This window comes from Bufo bufo, chromosome 5 (assembly GCF_905171765.1).
Source record: "Bufo bufo chromosome 5, aBufBuf1.1, whole genome shotgun sequence".
NCBI classification, from domain to species: Eukaryota; Metazoa; Chordata; class Amphibia; order Anura; family Bufonidae; genus Bufo; species Bufo bufo.
The window spans coordinates 525,192,293-525,209,033 of NC_053393.1; the positions used below are offsets into that span (position 1 = coordinate 525,192,293).

A 16,741-nucleotide genomic window follows, 5' to 3' on the forward strand; every position below is an offset into this window, starting at 1 on the left:
TTGCACATTACGCTGATCAATGCAATGCTCTCATGTAGGCATCTTTGTCTAAGCCTATCAATAGTGCTGTCATACTATTATCGCAATTCTGCTTCTACTATTATAATGATGATTACCCTGCAGGTGATATCTTCTTCTCACAGCAGCAATAAACTAGCAATAAATTACCTATCGACATAAAAGGACTTATCATTTATGATGACTAGTGTGGATCGCGAATATTCTAATCGCAAATTTTTATCGCAAATATCGTCACTTCGAGAATTCGCGAAGATGTAGAATATAGTGCTATATATTCGTAATCGTGAATATTCTATTTTTTTTTTTCATGAGCTTGTGGGCCAATGAGAAGGCTGCAATATCTTTGTCAGAGCTTAGCAACATCCCTAGCAACCAATATGAAAGTTGCCTACCCCTTTACTATATAAGAAACTCCCCAGCGGCCATTTTGTGCTATTTTTTTGCAGTTCTGAGAGAGCAGTGACATTGCTGTGCTCTGTGCTTTCTTCTGGATCCTATTCCTTATCCACTTACATTACATAGTTAGTTCATATATATAATACAGCTAGTTAGTGGGAGATAGTCAGTGTAGGTTAGATCCTGATATAGTGTAGCTGATAGGTTCCAGTGCAGGGTGTTAGGTAGTGTGATAGGGATTACTGTTTCTCTGCTGTCCATACATACATGCTGCAGACATAGTACTGTGATGTCACAACAATACTTAGTGCCCCAATCAGTAATATCTACTCAGACCTTATAAAATGTGAAGTTGCATGTATTGCGCATTATTAGTGCCCGATTTGCGCAATCACGAAAATAATGACGAGATCACAAATTCTAGAATTCGCGAATTTATTGCGAATATTATGCGAAAAATTTGCAAAATATCGCAAAAATGAATATGGCCTCATGCACACGACAGTTTTTTGCATCCGCAAATTGTGCATCCGCTAAAGAAACCAGATGGGGCATCCGTTTTTTTGGGAGGATCCGTTTTTTTTTTCACAGAACCCTTTTAATAAATGCTTATCCTTGTCCGCAAATGTGAAAAAAGTAGGACATGAACTATTTTTTTTGCTGAAGGGAAACACGGACAACGGACGCGGAACGCAAACGGATGAACTGTCAGCATTTTTTGGCTGACCCATTGAAATGAATAGGTCCCCATCCTATCCGCAAAAAAAACGGAACGGAGGCAGAGAAAAACAGCTGTCGTGTGCATGAGGCCTATTGCCTATGCCGCTCATCCCTAATGCTGACTGCTACAAAAGGACAACATTTTGTATTTCATTTTCATGTCAGAAATTATATAAAAAAATAGTATTCTAAGAATATATTGAATAAAAAAAAAATACCCCTTTCTGATGGGTGTCCACCCTTAATTTTTAATTGTAGATGCACTGTAACAATAATCCTTTAAGCCTCATTTACATAAGTGTGTAAAGGTGCGGAGCTGCTGTGTTAACATCCCTTACTGTAAGGACTATTGAAATGCAAGAGTGATGGTTGTGCCGAGTGGACACCGGTGGTCCTGCCTACCGCGACACAGCTCATAGATTTATATTAGAAGTAGTGGTAGAGTAGAAGACTTTTTGCGTTTGCTACCCTTTAACCACTTAAGGACCACAGGTTTATACCCCCCTAAAGACCAGGCCCTTTTTTACAAATCGGCACTACACTACTTTCACCGTTTATTGCTCGGTCATGCAACTTACCACCCAAATGAATTTTACCTCCTTTTCTTCTCACTAATAGAGCTTTCATTTGGTGGTATTTCATTGCTGCTGACATTTTTACTTTTTTTGTTATTAATCGAAATTTAACGATTTTTTTGCAAAAAAATGACATTTTTCACTTTCAGTTGTAAAATTTTGCAAAAAAAACGAGATCCATATAGAAATTTTGCTCTAAATTTATAGTTCTACATGTCTTTGATAAAAAAAAAATGTTTGGGTAAAAAAAAAATGGTTTGGGTAAAAGTTATAGCGTTTACAAACTATGGTACAAAAATGTGAATTTCCGCTTTTTGAAGCAGCTCTGACTTTCTGAGCACCTGTCATGTTTCCTGAGGTTCTACAATGCCCAGACAGTACAAACACCCCACAAATGACCCCATTTCGGAAAGTACACACCCTAAGGTATTCGCTGATGGGCATAGTGAGTTCATAGAACTTTTTATTTTTTGTCACAAGTTAGCGGAAAATGATGATTTTTTTTTATTTTATTTTTTTTCCTACAAAGTCTCATATTCCACTAAGTTGTGACAAAAAATAAAAACTTCCATGAACTCACTATGCCCATCAGCGAATACCTTGGGGTCTCTTCTTTCCAAAATGGGGTCACTTGTGGGGTAGTTATACTGCCCTGGCATTCTAGGGGCCCGAATGTGTGGTAAGGAGTTTGAAATCAAATTCTGTAAAAAATGACCTGTGAAATCCGAAAGGTGCTCTTTGGAATATGGGCCCCTTTGCCCACCTAGGCTGCAAAAAAGTGTCACACATCTGGTATCTCTGTATTCAGGAGAAGTTGAGGAATGTGTTTTGGGGTGTCTTTTTACATATACCCATGCTGGGTGAGATAAATATCTTGGTCAAATGCCAACTTTGTATAAAAAAATGGGAAAAGTTGTCTTTTGCCAAGATATTTCTCTCACCCAGCAGGGGTATATGTAAAATGACACCCCAAAACACATTCCCCACCTTCTCCTGAGTACGGGGATACCAGATGTGTGACACTTTTTTGCAGCCTAGGTGGGCAAAGGGGCCCATATTCCAAAGAGCACCTTTCGGATTTCACAGGTCATTTTTTACAGAATTTGATTTCAAACTCCTTACCACACATTTGGGCCCCTAGAATGCCAGGGCAGTATAACTACCCCACAAGTGACCCCATTTTGGAAAGAAGAGACCCCAAGGTATTCGCTGATGGGCATAGTGAGTTCATGGAAGTTTTTATTTTTTGTCACAAGTTAGTGGAATATGAGACTTTGTATGAAAAAAAAAAAAAAAAAAAAATCTGCATTTTCCACTAACTTGTGACAAAAAATAAAAAATTCTAGGAACTTGCCATGCCCCTCACGGAATACCTTGGGGTGTCTTCTTTCCAAAATGGGGTCACTTGTGGGGTAGTTATACTGCCCTGGCATTTTCCAGGGGCCCTAATGTGTGGTAAGTAGGTAAATGACCTGTGAAATCCTAAAGGTGCTCTTTGGAATATGGGCCCCTTTGCCCACCTAGGCTGCAAAAAAGTGTCACACATGTGGTATCGCCGTATTCAGGAGAAGTTGGGGAATGTGTTTTGGGGTGTCATTTTACATATACCCTTGCTGGGTGAGAGAAATATCTTGGCAAAAGACAACTTTTCCCATTTTTTTATACAAAGTTGGCATTTGACCAAGATATTTCTCTCACCCAGCATGGGTATATGTAAAATGACACCCCAAAACACATTCCCCAACTTCTCCTGAGTACGGCGATACCAGATGTGTGACACTTTATTGCAGCCTAGATGCGCAAAGGTGCCCAAATTCCTTTTAGGAGGGCATTTTTAGACATTTGGATACCAGACTTCTTCTCACGCTTTGGGGCCCCTAGAATGCCAGGGCAGTATAAATACCCCACATGTGACCCCATTTTGGAAAGAAGACACCCCAAGGTATTCAATGAGGGGCATGGCGAGTTCATAGAAATTTTTTTTTTTTGGCACAAGTTAGCGGAAATTGATATTTTTAATTTTTTTCTCACAAAGTCTCCCTTTCCGCTAACTTGGGACAAAAATTTCAATCTTTCATGGACTCAATATGCCCCTCACGGAATACCTGGGGGTGTCTTCTTTCCGAAATGGGGTCACATGTGGGGTATTTATACTGCCCTGGCATTCTAGGGGCCCTAAAGCGTGAGAAGAAGTCTGGAATATAAATGTCTAAAAAATTTTACGCATTTGGTTTCCGTGAGGGGTATGGTGAGTTCATGTGAGATTTCATTTTTTGACACAAGTTAGTGGAATATGAGACTTTGTAAGAAAAAAAAAATAATAATTCCGCTAACTTGGGCCAAAAAAATGTCTGAATGGAGCCTTACAGAGGGGTGATCAATGACAGGGGGGTGATCAATGACAGGGGGGGTGATCAATGACAGGGGGGGTAATCAATGACAGGGGGGGGATCAATGACAGGGGGGGTGATCAATGACAGGGGGGGTGATCAATGACAGGGGGGGTGATCAATGACAGGGGGGGTGATCAATGACAGGGGGGGTGATCAATGACAGGGGGGGTGATCAATGACAGGGGGGGTGATCAATGACAGGGGGGTGATCAATGACAGGGGGGGTGATCAATGACAGGGGGGTGATCAATGACAGGGGGGTGATCAGGGAGTCAATATGGGGTGATAACCACAGTCATTGATCACGCCCGTGTAAGGCTTCATTCAGACGTCCGTATGCGTTTTGCGGATCCGATCCATCTATCAGTGCATCCGTAAAAATCATGCGGACATCTGAATGGAGCTTTACAGGGGGGTAATCAATGACAGGGGGGTGATCAGGGAGTCTATATGGGGTGATCACCACAGTCATTGATCACGCCCCTGTAAGGCTTCATTCAGACGTCCGGATGCGTTTTGCGGATCCGATCCATCTATCAGTGGATCCGTAAAAATCATGCGGACATCTGAATGGAGCTTTACAGGGGGGTAATCAATGACAGGGGGGTAATCAATGACAGGGGGGTGATCAGGGAGTCTATATGGGGTGATCACCACAGTCATTGATCATGCCCCTGTAAGGCTTCATTCAGACGTCCGGATGCGTTTTGCGGATCCGATCCATCTATCAGTGGATCCGTAAAAATCATGCGGACATCTGAATGGAGCTTTACAGGGGGGTAATCAATGACAGGGGGGTAATCAATGACAGGGGGGTGATCAGGGAGTCTATATGGGGTGATCACCACAGTCATTGATCATGCCCCTGTAAGGCTTCATTCAGACGTCCGGATGCGTTTTGCGGATCCGATCCATCTATCAGTGGATCCGTAAAAATCATGCGGACATCTGAATGGAGCTTTACAGGGGGGTGATCAATGACAGGGGTGTAATCAATGACAGGGGGGTGATCAGGGAGTCTATATGGGGTGATAACCACAGTCATTGATCACGCCCCTGTAAGGCTTCATTCAGACGTCCGGATGCGTTTTGCGGATCCGATCCATCTATCAGTGCATCCGTAAAAATCATGCGGACATCTGAATGGAGCTTTACAGGGGGGTAATCAATGACAGGGGGGTGATCACCACAGTCATTGATCATGCCCCTGTAAGGCTTCATTCAGACGTCTGTATGCGTTTTGCGGATCCGATCCATCTATCAGTGCATCCGTAAAAATCATGCGGACATCTGAATGGAGCTTTACAGGGGGGTGATCAATGACAGGGGTGTAATCAATGACAGGGGGGTGATCAGGGAGTCTATATGGGGTGATCACCACAATCATTGATCATGCCCCTGTAAGGCTTCATTCAGACGTCCGGATGCGTTTTGCGGATCCGATCCATCTATCAGTGCATCCGTAAAAATCATGCGGACATCTGAATGGAGCTTTACAGGGGGGTGATCAGGGAGTCTATATGGGGTGATCACCACAGTCATTGATCACGCCCCTGTAAGGCTTCATTCAGACGTCCGGATGCGTTTTGCGGATCCGATCCATCTATCAGTGGATCCGTAAAAATCATGCGGACGTCTGAATGGAGCTTTACAGGGGGGTGATCAATGACAGGGGGGTAATCAATGACAGGGGGTGATCAGGGAGTCTATATGGGGTGATCAGGGGTGATCAGGGGCTAATAAGGGGTTAATAAGTGACGGGGGGGGGGTGTAGTGTAGTGTAGTGGTGCTTGGTGCTACTTTACTGAGCTACCTGTGTCCTCTGGTGGTCGATCCAAACAAAGGGGACCACCAGAGGACCAGGTAGCAGGTATATTAGACGCTGTTATCAAAACAGCGTCTAATATACCTGTTAGGGGTTAAAAAAAACACATCTCCAGCCTGCCAGCGAACGATCGCCGCTGGCAGGCTGGAGATCAACTCTCTTACCTTCCGTTCCTGTGAGCGCGCGCGCCTGTGTGCGCGCGTTCACAGGAAATCTCGGCTCACGCGAGATGACGCCTATTGGCGTTAGCGTAGCCTGGGGGAGCCGCCGCAATGACGCCTTTCGGCGTTACAGTTGCGGGAAGTGGTTAATGAACTCCTAGCTTACGTTTATGTTTCGTTCTCTGTGACTCCCATTATCTCAGTATCTACAGTTGCATTAACTTCATGGAGGTTAATCACCCACGTTAAGAAGCGAATGAGGCTTCATGGTGGTCTGAGCAGCCGAAATGTCAGCAAGGTAATATAGCGGCGTAATACATGAGCGAGTGAGTGATTCTAATTTAAGGCTCTGTACCGTAGGCAGCCATATATATATATGCTATTATCCCCGCTTGGCTGTGAAAAGTCCGCTACCAATTACAATCGAGTTAAACAAAGTGCGCACCATTTGTAAAATACCTGAGCTGTACAGAACAAAAGGTCGGGAGAGGTGAATTTACTATAGCGGGTACAGAAATTAGCTGTATAGATTTTACAGTGTGGCAGCCGGAATTAAAATACATAAGGGTCCTTATAAAAGTATACTTAAAATAATCTGATTAATAAGACAGGGTATGTAATAAAATGGCATGGCAAACTGGTGCTCCTCTGCTGTTCTCTAAAGTCAGTCTGTACTCTGACCGGACCAGGGGTGGCAGGCCCGGGACATCGATCTGCAATAGGATAACACAGCAGAAAACAATCTATGAAGTAGATAGTAGTTCAAATACAACTTCCTCAGAGGCACAAATCTTGATGGTTATGAACTCTCAGAAGAGGGCACATGCTTAGTAGTTGCAATTCAGATAGATAAACCTAATGGTTTCACTCACTAGAGGCACACATGCTTGGTGGTTACAGCAGTAACTATTAACATTCTCTATATACTAAGCAGTGGGAAGAGTCTGTCCATCTCTTTCCTGATGCAGGAGTATTTGTGGCTCTTGGTTAAGGTGTTCCTTTAGGCCGTCTTAATTGTAAATCCAGGGTCTACCTCACAGCCTTCAAGAGGGGGAAGTACACAAGGCAGGGCATGTGCTCCAGTACGCCATGGTGCCAGCTTAATCTCCACTTGCAGCCGCCATAAGGTTAATATCCATGATAGATGTCTATGGCATCTGGATTCCAGACTAAGTCCCCATCGTACCAGTCTATGCACCATCACGGTCACTGCTGCAGTAATTAACTGGTTGCTCCAGCTTGTCATATATGCAGGGCACTGCCACTACTGTGAGCATACACCCTTCTCCAACAAGGCACAGCAGCCCTCAGGTCTCCTCTGTGCCCCGTTCCCCATCTCCTGGGGATGGAATGCAATACGGAATGCCTCTTATAGGCTTCCGTGGTGCATGCCATCATATAATTCCGTTATGGTCCGTGGTAACGGAATCCATTACAGAATTCTAAGATAACCCGAACCAGAACGCCGAACTTGCAAATCTTGGCTATATGTCTTGGCTATATGTTAATGATAGATTATTAATATCAGATTGGTGGGGGTTCGACACCTACTGATCCACTGTTTCAGGCAGCCACCCATGACAGAAACTATACAGTGGATAAAAGGCTTTGTCCACTGTGCACTTTCTGGCATGGACATGCTGGACCTCAGATCCCATTCACTTAAGTGGGAGCTGAGCAGGAGTACCCCAAAAAGTCCACTACACTGTAGACGGGACCTTGTGCTTCCAGTGTTATCCACTTTATTGCTTCACGAAACAACAGGTCGGTTGGGGTGCCGTGTGTTGAACCCCCACATTTCTGATACTGATGACCTATCCTGAGGATATGCTATCACTATTTAAGTACTGGAAAGCCCCTCCAAGCAGTGGAATATCTTTCAAGAAGGCTGATTATGCGACTGCTATTGGAGACTTTCTATTGTTTCAAAACATGCAGCTGCCACCAGGGGGAGCTCAGAGAAAAGAGATATTTACAGCTTCCATTGCAGTGAGTGGTAACTGTATACATTTCTATTGCTTCTATTCACTGAGCTCCACCTAGTGGTGGCTTCCGCCAGACAGTTTTATAATACACTGTATGAGGACAGCCTCAGACATAGAGGCATATAGGATATGTTTTGCTCTGTGTATGCCACTAACCTTTTGGTGTCAAGTTAGAAACTGCTACATCTGTACATAGTGTAATTACACATTAGGCCCCAGCCTGTGTCAACAGAAATGATCTATTAGACTGCAAAATATTAGAGTACAGATAAGATAAAATGTTGTGGCGCAAGATTATAATATAATAAATCACGGGGCCTATTGACAGAACATTAAATATACATTAGCACGAAAAATTACTGAGGGCATTCAGAGTCGCCTTAACTTGATTTTAATAAAGTTCCATCATTCAAATTGCGGTGAGCAGCATTATAAATTGCTATTAAAATTACCTTTTCATTTTCTCCTAATCACAGCTGCCTGCCATTGTGTGTCATGATCATTATTTCATTAGCTGTCCGTCCCGTTGTGCGGACATGATGAATGATGGGGCAGAGCTGATCATCTAAACGTTATTGCTTTCCACATCTCAAAGGACACTTGTTATCCCGGCCAAAATTAAGGACATATCAAGTATTCCTAAACTCAAGTGGGAATTGGCCCCCCAGTGTTCGCAGCAGAGTGAGGAACAAGGCCTCTACAATGCACACATATAGACCTACACACGGACAATTTTTGGTGAATTGTTACACAAATAACTGTTATGGCAGTGGGTGGGGAACCACTGTGTCAACCAGCAGATTTTACTTTGGGCTACTCCTAAGGGCATTATCCTGGCAGTCCCCTGGTTTTCACCCTTTATCCCCTGTACAGGGATCTGCACTTCTCTGCAGAGGAACCACCATGCTGCGACCTCCTGGAGTAGTCTCTGTATGGTTGACACTGGTGAAGGAGTCACGCAAAATCATAGTCTAGGATAGGCCGAGGTCAGGGTAGGCATAGTGCAAATAATAGGGAAAAACAGTCTGAAGTCCGGGTGGGAAACGAAGGGTCAGTATGAGGTCGGTCACAGGTCAGGCAGCGGAAAGTCACAATCCAGGAAACGGGCAGAAAGTCAGTACACAGGAAGACAGCAGAAACAGCCCACTTTTGCAGGATACTAGCAAGGTAGAAAACCTACTGCTGGGGGGGAGCCTAAAGTACCCTAATGTTGCCAGCCATTGGCTTGTGAGGATTAGGGCATGAGTTGGCCATATGGGCAGAAGAGGTGGGGCATTGACGGCAAGCAGGCCGGAGCCTGAGTGGAGGGACAGAGCAAACCCGGCAGCTGGATGTCGACCTTTTTCCCTCCAATGAATCCACTTTAAGAAAAGGAAAAGAAGTACAATTCAAGTACACAATATGTCAACTTATTGATTCATACATAGCCAATGTCCATGTTCTGTAGGGAGAGAAGGAGAAAATACACATTAAATGCTTAACATGCTATACAAAAATTCAGGTAAATCCAGGAATCTCCAAAATCTAATGCTAGAGATTCTTTGTACGAGTCATTCTCATTGGCAAAATGTCATTGGAAAACCACTTTAATCAATTAAATATCTGTATGGAAAATGGGGTCAATAAAACCTGCAAATATTCCTGGAAAAAAGGTGAATAAAGAAAAAAAAAAAGTTATAACTGTTGGAATGCATTGATGAAAAAATAAGAAAAAGAACCTTCCTCACCTCCGCCTGGGGACTGGATGCTTGATGATGTCTGCATGGTTTGTTTAATCAAAATAGACATTAACAAGCCTTCGAACCTGTGACTCTCCCTCACTTTTTGTGAATTTTACAATTTTAGAACTCAGATTTCATCAGGCATAGAGCATGTGGGTAATGATATAATTAGGCGTCCTCATTCACCCATAAAATATACAAATATCAGCAATTAAAACTACGATAGCTGTAAGTAATGGCCGTATTACGTAATTATTATAATTGTCTGCATATGGTGTCAGTGCACATTACCACAGGATACAAGGCGGGGGCTGTGCAAGGTTCGAAATGTTTAGGTATTTCCCACTTGTAAGCTGGAAGTCATTTTTTAAATACAAGTTTATATGCACTAATTAAAAACTGTGTGTGTATGACGAGGTCAGGGATTTATAAAAATCTATCTGTCTCATGTCTATCTATCTATCAATGAAAAAAGCTTTATTGGCAGGTCTAAATGATACATTAGTATTGCCAAAGCATATGGGAAATAGGGGGTTGAGGGATGGGGACACACCCGGGGTCTGTGTATAGGAGTCCGAGTCCTATCTATCTATTATCTATCTCCTATCTATCTATCTATCTATCTATCTATCTATCTATCTATCTATCTATCTCCTATCTATCTATCTATCTATCTATCTATCTATCTATCTATCTATCTATCTATCTCCTATCTATCTATCTATCTATCTATCTATCTATCTATCTATCTCCTATCTATCTATCTATCTATCTATCTATCTATCTCCTATCTATCTATCTATCTACTGTATCTATCTATTATCTATCTATCTATCTATCTATCTATCTATTATCTATCTATTTATCTATCTATCTAATATCTATCTATCTATTATCTATCTATCTATCTATCTATCTATCTATCTATCTATCTATCTATCTATCTATCTATCTATTATCTATTATCTATCTATCTATTTATTATCCATCTATCTATCTATCTATCTATCTATCTATCTCATATCTATCTATCTATCTATTATCTATTATCTATCTATCTATCTATTATCTATTATCTATCTATCTATTTATTATCTATCTATCTATCTATCTATCTCATATCTATCTATCTATCTATCTATCTATCTATCTATCTATCTATCTATCTATCTATTATCTGTCTCATATCTTTCTATCTATCTATCTCATGTCTATCTCATCTATCTATCTATCTACAGATGTAGCGGCGCTAAACTTGATGGTTAACGGCTTAAGTAAACAATGGCAAGAAAATGTTAATTGATTTTTTCAATGGCTTTTGTCATGAGATAACCAAGTAGCTCAGCAGCATCTGTATCTATCTAACGTCTGTCTATCTATCTAAAAAAATTTAAAAATTCCACGGCACTCCCACAGATGCGATTCAAAGAATCACATCTGTGGGAGTTCCGTGGAATTTTTTTTCCCTTTATCTTATTGGATGTCGCTTTCATTACTATTATCTATCTGTCTATCTCATATCTATCTATCCAGGGGCATAACTATAGGGGAAGCAGGGGAAGCGGCTGCTTTGGGGCCCTGTCCTAAAAGGGGGCCCATCCAGGAGGAGGAGGACTAAAAGATTTTGTCAGGGCCCCCTCAACAGTATTACACAATGAAATTATATACAGTGACAGTATAGAAAACGGATGGAATAGCTGCCGGGCCTGGTCTGAGAGAGCGATCTTTACTAGCCACAGGAATGGGGCAGCAGGAAAGGAAGGGGTTGTGAAAAAATTACTGGGGGAGGGGGGCCCCATAATTTTTTTTTTGCTGTGGGGCCCAGTCATTTCTAGCTACGCCACTGTATCTATCCATCTATCATCTTCTGCCACACATACCACTTAGGAGCTAAAAGATCCTTTCTGTAAGCCCCCTTACGACCACGCACCACTTACAAGAGGACAGGTCCTCCAGAGCGAGGGACACTCTTTGTAATTGCTCTTTACCTGGTCAAGGGGTCTTCTAAACTAGGCAGTCCCTAAAAGTTAACATTACCTTCAGAACTAGAAACCCTGAGAACAGAGACCCAGGACCACATTTGTTATTGATCTTCTTTTTCTTCTTTGCAGCATCACTGTTGAAGGGGCTGAAGCATGCGAACATCGTTCTTCTCCATGATATCATCCACACCAAGGAGACCCTCACCCTGGTCTTTGAATATGTGGTAAGTGAGTCTTAGTTGCATATCCTATGACTTTTAGGGCTCATGCACCCGACCGTTGTTGTTTTGTGGTTCGTTTTTCACGGATCCGTTGTTCCGTATCTGAGGTTTTTTTTCTCAGATTTAAGTCCTCTTCCGTTCCATTATTCCACAAAACATATCCATACGGTTTCCGTATGCGATCTGTTTTTTGCAGATCGGAAACGGAAACAGTAACTTATTAATCACCAAACACATGAGCAATATGGGCTGGCATAGCATTTCTACAGTATGGATCCGCAAAATACGGATGTGTTCCGTGTGCGTTCCGTATTTTTTGCGGACCCATTGACTTGAATGGGGCCCTGGATCATGATTTGCGGACAATAATAGGACATGCACTACTTTTTTGCGGAATGGAAATTCGTAAATGGAATGCACACTGAGAACCTTCCGTTGAAGTGAATGGTTCCGCATACGGTCCTAAAAAAAAACCGGAACGGAAGCTGAAAGAAAATACATTTGTGTGCCTGAGCCTTTAGGTTCCATTCACACGTCCGTATGTGTTTTGCGGATCCGCAAAACAGGGACACCGAAAATGTGCGTTCTGCATTTTGCGGACCGCACATCGCCGTCAGTCTCATAGAAAATGCCTTTTCTTGTCTGCAATTGCGGACAAGAATAGGACATGTTCTATTTTTTTGCGGATCCGGAAGTGCGGATCCGCAAATGCGGATGCGGACAGCACATTTCGGCCCCATTGAAAATGAATAGGCCCGCACCTGTTCCACAAAATTGCGGAACGGATGTGGACCCATTTTGCGGACGTGTGAATGGACCCTTAAGATGAGATAATTACATGGAATAGCCCTGGCTTCCATACAGAACTAAGGGCTCATGCACACAAGCGTGTGTGCCCCATGCCCGTGTTGTGGACCCTGTTATAGCGGTCCAGAATGCACGAGTACCGGCCGAGTGCAATCCATTTGCGGATGCGGACCTATTCACTTGAATGGGTCTGTGATCTGCAAGAGACGGTCAACACCACAAAAAATAGAAGATATTCTGCAAAAGATAGGTGGAGTTCTATCTTTGCTCGTATGTTGCGGATTGCAGACTCTGCAAATGCACTGTACACAGCTCAGTGCCCATTGCCTTGAATACGTCTTCTGACCCTTCCATTTTTTTCACGTTTTGTTATGTTGCAGCCTTGTGTTAAAATAAAAAGAAGATAAGGTTTTCGCCCATCATTCTTGTACTCACTCCCCCATAATGACAAAGTGAAAACATAATGTTAGAAATCTTTGATAATTTATTGAAAAGGTAAAACTAAAATTTTGTATTGAGAGAAGTATTCAGACATTTACTCAGGACTTAGTTGAAGCCCCTTTGGCAGTGATTATAGCCTCCAACCTTCTTGGGTATGATGCCACAAGGTTTGCACATCTAGATATGGGAATCTTTTGCTTTTCTTCTTTGCAGATCCTCTTAGCCTCTGTCAGGTTGGATGGGGACCATCAGTGGACAACCATTTTCAGGTCACTCCAGAGATGTACAATTGGTTTTTAGTCAGGGCACTGTCTGGGCCACTCAAGGACATTCACAGAGTTGTCCCTAAGCCGCTCCTGTGTTGTCTTGGCTGTGTGCTTAAGGTCATTGTCCTGTTGGAAGGTGAATCTTTGGCTCAGTCTGAGGTCCAGAACACTCTAGATCAGGGTTTCATTAAGAATTCTGTATCTCTGTGCTTTTCTCCATTCAGCTTTCCCTTAACCGTGTGAAACAGCCCCACAGCATGATGGTACCACCACCATGCTTCAATGTAGGGATGGTTTTGGGGAGGTGATGAACAGTGCCTGGTTTTCTTCAAACATGATGCTAAGAATTGAGTCCAAAAAGTTCAATCTTGGTTTCATTAGACCAGAGAATCTTGTTTTTCGCAGTCTCAGGGTCCTTTAACTGCTTTTTTGCAAACTAAAAGCGGGTTTTTATGTGCCTGTTATTGAGGAGAAGCTTCTTTTTGGCCTCTCTACCCTAAAGGCCAAATTGGTGGAATACTGCAGTGATGGTTGACCTTCTGAAAGTTTTTCCCATCTTTGTGATCTTTGGAGCTCAGCCATAGTCACCATTGGGTTCCTGGTCACCTCTCTTACCAAGGCCCATCTCCCTCAATTACTTAGTTTGGTGGGTCAGCCAGCTCTAGGAAGAGTTCTTGTTTATTCCAAACTTCTTCCATTTAAGAATTATGGAGCCCCTTGTGCTCTTGGGAACTTTCAGTGCAGCAGACATTTTTTGTCCCCTTCTACAGATGTGTGCTTCCACATAATCCTGTCTCTGAGCTCTACAGGCAGTTCTTTTCTCCTCATGAATTGTTTTTTCCTCTGACATGCATTGTCAGCTGCGAGACCTTGTATAGACAGGGCTGTGCCTTTCCAAATCATGTCCAGTCAAGTGAATTTACCACCGGTGACTCAAATCAAGGTGTAGAAACATCTCAAAAATGATCAAAAGAAATCGGTGGCCCCCAGACCTAAATTTCAAGTGTCATAAAAAAAGGGTGCGAATACTTATGACCGTTTCAGAATCCAGAGGCCGAGTGCTTTACACTACTTCATCTGACGCTTGGCATTTTACTTGGAGATATGAGCCTTGAATGTGGCTGCTTGGCCATGGAAATCCATGCCATGAAGCTCTCGGAACAGCACAATTTTTGGGCTGATGTTAGTCCAGGGGAGGTTTGGATTCTGCAGTTATGGAGTCAGCAGAGCGTTGGTGACTTTTATGTCCTATGTTCCTCAGCACTTTTTGACCCTGCTCTGTAACCACTTTACATGGCCTCCAGTTTATAGCTAAATTGCAGTGGTTCCTCCCACGTTACGATAATACCGATCACAGGTAACAATGGAATATCTAGGAGGATAGACATTTCAGGAAATGACTTGTCAGTGGTAGCATTATATTACAGTACCATGCTTGAATTCAGGGAGCTCCTTGGAAGGAGCCATTGTTCCACAAATGTCTGTAAAAGCAGAATGCATGGCCAGGGGCTGGATTTTATACACGTGTGATAAGGGCACACTGCATGGCTAGGGGTTGGATTTTATACACCTGTGATAAGGACACACTGCATGGTTAGGGGTTGGATTTTATACACCTCTGATAAGGGCACACTGCATGGTTAGGGGTTGGATTTTATACACCTGTGATAAGGGCACACTGCATGGTTAGGGGTTGGATTTTATACACCTGTGATAAGGGCACACTGCATGGTTAGGGGTTGGATTTTATGCACCTGTGATAAGGGCACACTGCATGGTTAGGGGTTGGATTTTATACACCTGTGATAAGGGCAAACTGCATGGCTAGGGGCTGGATTTTATACACCTGTGATAAGGGCACACTGCATGGTTAAGGGTTGGATTTTATACACCTGTGATAAGGGCACACTGCATGGTTAAGGGTTGGATTTTATACACCTGTGATAAGGGCACACTGCATGGTTAAGGGTTGGATTTTATACACCTGTGATAAGGGCACACTGCATGGCTAGGGGTTGGATTTTATACACCTGTGATAAGGGCACACTGCATGGTTAGGGGTTGGATTTTATACACCTGTGATAAGGGCACACTGCATGGTTAGGGGTTGGATTTTATGCACCTGTGATAAGGGCACACTGCATGGTTAGGGGTTGGATTTTATACACCTGTGATAAGGGCAAACTGCATGGCTAGGGGCTGGATTTTATACACCTGTGATAAGGGCACACTGCATGGTTAAGGGTTGGATTTTATACACCTGTGATAAGGGCACACTGCATGGTTAAGGGTTGGATTTTATACACCTCTGATAAGGGCACACTGCATGGTTAAGGGTTGGATTTTATACACCTGTGATAAGGGCACACTGCATGGCTAGGGGTTGGATTTTATACACCTGTGATAAGGGCACACTGCATGGTTAAGGGTTGGATTTTATACACCTGTGATAATGGCACACTGCATGGTTAAGGGTTGGATTTTATACACCTGTGATAAGGGCACACTGCATGGTTAGGGGTTGGATTTTATACACCTGTGATAAGGGCACACTGCATGGTTAGGGGTTGGATTTTATACACCTGTGATAAGGGCACACTGCATGGTTAGGGGTTGGATTTTATACACCTGTGATAAGGGCACACTGCATGGTTAGGGGTTGGATTTTATACACCTGTGATAAGGGCACACTGCATGGCTAGGGGCTGGATTTTAGACACCTGTGATAAGGGCACACTGCATGGTTAGGGGTTGGATTTTATACACCTCTGATAAGGGCACACTGCATGGCTAGGGGTTGGATTTTATACACCTGTGATAAGGGCACACTGCATGGCTAGGGGCTGGATTTTATGCACCTGTGGCAATGGGGCTGAATGAAACACTCAAAGCCAAAGATTAAGAGTCGTGTCCCAATACTTGTCTCCATATAGTGTGTCTCTGTTTACTGGGGGCTCAATACTGAAAACCTTCTCGATGTCTAGGAGCAGGAATTGGTTATGAAACACAAGATTAGAGGTTTGTTTTTCCAAGAGATAAACTAGGATGTGACAGATAAAGCTGCTGGAGGTGTGGATAATTCCCTGGTGTGAAGACATTGCCCAGCATGGAGTGCTGGCAACACGGATCTCATACATATAATTTAGGTATCCGTGTTACCTTGGTTTGCTGTGATTTAGCACTTTAGCTAATAATTAAAACCTCACTGGCTTGTATAGACGATGCAA

General features: G+C 43.0%; 1 protein-coding gene across 3 annotated transcripts in view; it reads left to right on the forward strand.

The window, feature by feature from the left end:
* Positions 1-16,741, forward strand: part of CDK14 (cyclin dependent kinase 14) — a 547,646-nt gene that overhangs the window by 189,193 nt on the left and 341,712 nt on the right. For all 3 annotated transcript variants that reach the window (XM_040431136.1, XM_040431138.1, XM_040431137.1), the window contains one exon: positions 11,909-12,003. In XM_040431136.1, the coding sequence (XP_040287070.1) occupies positions 11,909-12,003 (95 nt within the window). The remainder of the gene's footprint in view (positions 1-11,908; positions 12,004-16,741) is intronic.